At 51.3% G+C, this 4435-nt stretch overlaps 1 protein-coding gene across 1 annotated transcript; it reads left to right on the top strand.

Annotated features, from left to right (window-relative positions):
- The first annotated feature begins 444 nt into the window (after positions 1-444).
- Positions 445-3173, top strand: LOC129530276 (testis-specific Y-encoded protein 3-like). Its single transcript, NM_001435447.1, has 6 exons — positions 445-901; positions 1509-1586; positions 1719-1830; positions 1932-2077; positions 2185-2266; positions 2962-3173. The coding sequence occupies exons 1-6, from the start codon at positions 548-550 to the stop codon at positions 2976-2978; spliced, it is 789 nt and encodes a 262-aa protein (NP_001422376.1). The 5' UTR covers positions 445-547; the 3' UTR covers positions 2979-3173.
- Positions 3174-4435: the final 1262 nt, after the last annotated feature.

Below are 4435 nucleotides of genomic sequence, written 5' to 3'. Positions count from 1 at the left end.
CCTTGCCCCAGCAACCAGAGAAGAGTTCTCTGGATCTGCAGTATTACTTCCGTACCATCTACCTGGCCTGCCTAACGAAGAGAGATGATTCCTGTGTTCGTGACACATAGAGATGTTCATGGCTTGCCACACTCAGAATGTCAGGGCACAGGGCTGCCATGGCCACAATTCCAAAGGCCACGCAGCCCGCGTGTGCCTGGATGCCGAGCTACCCAGCCCAAGTTCCAAGGGCTTCTCGGAGGAGGCTTGGGCAGGGAAGGCGGGAGGTGGGGGACTAGAGATGCAGGCCCGCCAGTGGCTGTGCCGCCCAGGGAGACGCCCACCGCCCTCCCATTGATTGGCCACGACGGGAGGAAGTCTGTCTGGTTGCGGCCCCTTGGCCCTTCGCGCGCAGTCCCTTAGGGGGCGCCTGGAAGCCCGGCGCATGCGCCCTGAGGGCTCGCTGACCTACCGGGTGCCATAGAGGCTGCGGCAGGGTTCCTGTGGCGTGGGTCGGGCAGCACAGGCCTTGGTGTGTGCGAGTGCGGAGGAGGGCATCGCCTTCAGGATGGAGGCTGTACAGGAGGGGGCGGCCGGGGTGGAGAGTGAGCAGGCGGCTTTGGGGGAGGAGGCGGCGCTGCTGTTGGATGACATAATGGCGGAGGTGGAGGTGGTGGCGGAGGAGGAGGGCCTCGTGGAGCGGCAGGAGGAGGCCCAGCGGGCACAGCCTGGCCCTGGGCCCATGACCCCAGAGTCTGCACTGGAGGAGCTGCTGGCCGTTCAGGTGGAGCTGGAGCCGGTTAATGCCCAAGCCAGGAAGGCCTTTTCTCGGCAGAGGGAAAAGATGGAGCGGAGGCGCAAGCCCCACCTAGACCGCAGAGGCGCCGTCATCCAGAGCGTCCCTGGCTTCTGGGCCAATGTTGTATCCTTCTCAGTGTTTCTTCGGCCTTTCTAGTGGAGAGGTGCTCTCGGGGAAGTGTAAGTAACCGATGGGCAGCTCGGCGTCGATGTGACTCTTTGGGGAACAAAGGGGAGTTGCCACGGACAAATGTGGCTGTGGAAAGCCGGAGCAGGCGTGGGTACTATTGTCCTGCATGCGGCAGAGAAACCCTTGGTGATGCCGAGCAGCAGACGTTTGGGGCATCTTTTTGAAGAGCAGAAGCGAGTTCAGACCAGAAGAGGTTTTTCAGTGAATCAAGCTATTTTTAAGGGAGTGTGATTGCTGCCCCTTGCTAGTGTGTTCTGGGACTGGGCGTCTTCGGCTATAAGCAGATTGTGCCACTCCTCAGACACCAGCAAGTGTCTGCAAATCGTCCCTCCCCATGTCAGTGCAGTCAGCCTCAGAATTATACACCCTCTGTGAAGGCAAGAGGCCTTAGTTTATGGGGAGGGGGAGGCGAAAGGAGATCATACATGGAAGCAGATCTGAGAAATTCCCTACCCCAGCCTCTGGGTGCTCTTAGGCCTTCTTCCCTGTTGCTGCTCGCTTTTCCTTCCATCGTGTGTAAAGTCTCTTTGACCTAAATCAGATTGCAAACCACCCCCAGATGTCAGCCCTGATCACTGACGAAGATGAAGACATGCTGAGCTACATGGTCAGCCTGGAGGTGAGGCCAGGAAGACTGAGGCTAGAGGGTTTAGCGGGGGAGGGTAAGGGAAATAATTCATTCTGGTAAGCAAGAGTGGGTGGGCACCTCACCCGAAAACGTATTTAAGCTTTCTCCACCTTGTCCTGACAGGTGGAAGAAGAGAAGCATCCTGTTCATCTCTGCAAGATCATGTTGTTCTTTCGGAGTAACCCCTACTTCCAGAATAAAGTGATTACCAAGGAATATCTGGTGAACATCACAGGTGACAGGTGGCTCCCAGGATGGGTAGTGGAAGGAAGATGGTGGGTGGATCATTGCCAATGTGATCCAGCCCCCTTCCCACAAAAACTCCTGTCTCTGTAGAATACAGGGCTTCTCATTCCACTCCAATTGAGTGGCATCCGGATTATGAAGTGGAAGCCTATCGCCGCAGACACCGCAACAGCAGCCTTAACTTCTTCAACTGGTTCTCTGACCACAACTTCGCAGGATCTAACAGGATTGCTGAGGTGAGTCCTCACTGGGAAACATGAGAAATGACCCCGGTGTGTTCCCAGCTGCTTGGTTCACCTTTCTGAGCCCTGATGAGGCCTTTCCCGATTGAGTCCCCTGACAGATCCTATGTAAGGACCTGTGGCGCAATCCCCTGCAATACTACAAGAGGATGAAGCCACCTGAAGAGGGAACAGAGATGTCAGGTGAGCCGTTAGTTGGAACTGGAGCTGTTTGATGCCCAGTATAAGGGGGTTGACACACCGGTCTATTCAGGGAGCCTGGGTGCTCATTTCAGAAATGTAGAAATTGAGGCTCCTTTCGTACATGTAGAAATTCCTTGAGAGGAATACAGAGAGTGACAGAATCCAGGACATCCGTGGCATTGGGCTGAAAAAGGCACATTAGAGACTGCACTGCAAAGCAGGTTGTAGCTGTGGGGTCTTAAGCCCAGGGAAGCATCGTCCATTTCCAGAATCACTGAGAAGGAAAGCTGAAAATCATTCACTTCAGTCTGTGGCACTTGATTCCATGGCTGTCAACCCCACCGGCACTCATCCTACCAATCCCATAAGATTGGGCTCCCTGAATGTGCGTCCCGGTCATCCTTACCCCAAACCACAGAGGACTGTTTAGATTGATGGATTTCCTTAAGCTGTTGCCCCATCAGACTTCTGTGTGCTTTTAGTGTACAGTGCGTCTTGTTAGCTGACTCCCCTCACAGAGAATACTGGGAATAGGGCAGGGATTGCGCAGAACAGTTTGTAACACATGGTAGGAGGAAGTTTCAGAGAACACAAATGGGAAAGGGATATCCTTTTCTCAGCGGGCCCCACAGTTGAAACATTTCAAAGTTTGGCTCAGAGAAAATGCGTTTTGACATGCGTTTGTGTTTCTCTAGGGGATCCCAGATGTTGAGTTGAATACGATGGAGCATCAGACTTTACCTAATACAGCAGAACTCCTGAAAAGTTATGACAGTATGCAGGATGGCAGTACTCAGCATGGTCTTATGCACAGGAACGTAAGGAAAAAGAGATCGAGTCACAAAAAGTCAGACAGGAAGGGGGGTAAACTTGGATTGTATGGAATGAAAAATAAACATTCTCAAGGATGTGTGACTCTGTGTCTGTGTGTGTGTGAGTGTGTCTCTGTGTGTGTGTGTGTGTGTGTGTGTATGTTTATCCACTTTATTCGGGTGTCATAATGAATTGATCGATCCATGTGCTTTATTCTCTTCATGGAAATAACCAGTCTGCGTTGGAGCTGGGCCTCTAAAGTTGTAGAGTGAATGGGTGTGGGATGTGTTGAGATTCTTCCTACAGGACAGAGTGGGGGAGGTAAAAGCAAAAGACAGCTTAGTTGGAGGCTTACTTCATCCTGTGGAAGCAGAGATAGTTCAAGGAATGGGGTTACTGGGTTTCCAGGGCCCAGTTTGCTGGGACCTCCAAAATCCTTCATTTTGGGTATCATCATACACAATAGATAAGCACAGGATGATGGAAATCTTAAAGTTCACTTTCGTGTTGAATCCACATGTTCTTTTAAAGGTGAATGCGTAATCCTTTTCAGGGACAACCAGCCTCTCAGGACTTCTGAAACATCAACGTGAGAAGAAATGGGCATGTAAGGTGTATGGAGGGACTGTGGGAAAGTTGACAGAGGCATGTGGGAAGGCATTCAGGATACGCTTTTGGCATAGATGACTAAGGGAAAACACAAACTTACAGAAGTGAGGGGAAAGGGGGTGGATTAGTGGAATATAAGATTGTTGGAGAATCCATCCATGGACTCTTGTCACTTGATGACCCAGGATATGGACACTCTTGTTGACGTTTACATCTTTAGTTGTTTTAAGCTTTTCTCCAAGATTCTGTGTTAGGTGAGGAGCCAATAACGTATGTAGCGAACAACACTACGAGTGCATTTTGTGCTCTTGCAAAGTCTAGTGAGGCTCTATTCTCCCTCGTGATTGGCACTGCAGATTGTATCTGGAGCCCAGGGCCCTTTAATTTTCTGTGGCCTCTTCAGCATACTTTGCCTAAGGTTTAGAACGTAAAGTGAATATAGTTGTGGAGTATGTGTTGCAAGCCTCACAGAGGAGGACAAAACATACAGCTTTCATTCGCCAGTGGGAGGCTGCTTCCCAGGAACACCTGTGTCTATGCACAAGACAAGGGGTTGCCTCTGTCAAGGATGGGGCAGGAGGTTTTCAGGTTCAGAGGCAGAACTTTCTTTCCTGTTCCCAGGTGAAACAGTTCCAACGTGAGCATCCATGTTGGCCACACGCCAATAGAGTGCTAACATTCCTGTCCCGTATAGACTCTGGTCAGCACAGCTTCTGTGAGAAGAGCTATGTCGTTTCAGGGAAGAGG

The sequence above is a fragment of the Gorilla gorilla genome, chromosome Y (assembly GCF_029281585.2).
Source record: "Gorilla gorilla gorilla isolate KB3781 chromosome Y, NHGRI_mGorGor1-v2.1_pri, whole genome shotgun sequence".
Taxonomy (NCBI): Eukaryota; Metazoa; Chordata; class Mammalia; order Primates; family Hominidae; genus Gorilla; species Gorilla gorilla.
This window is presented reverse-complemented; position numbering and strand designations above follow the sequence as displayed.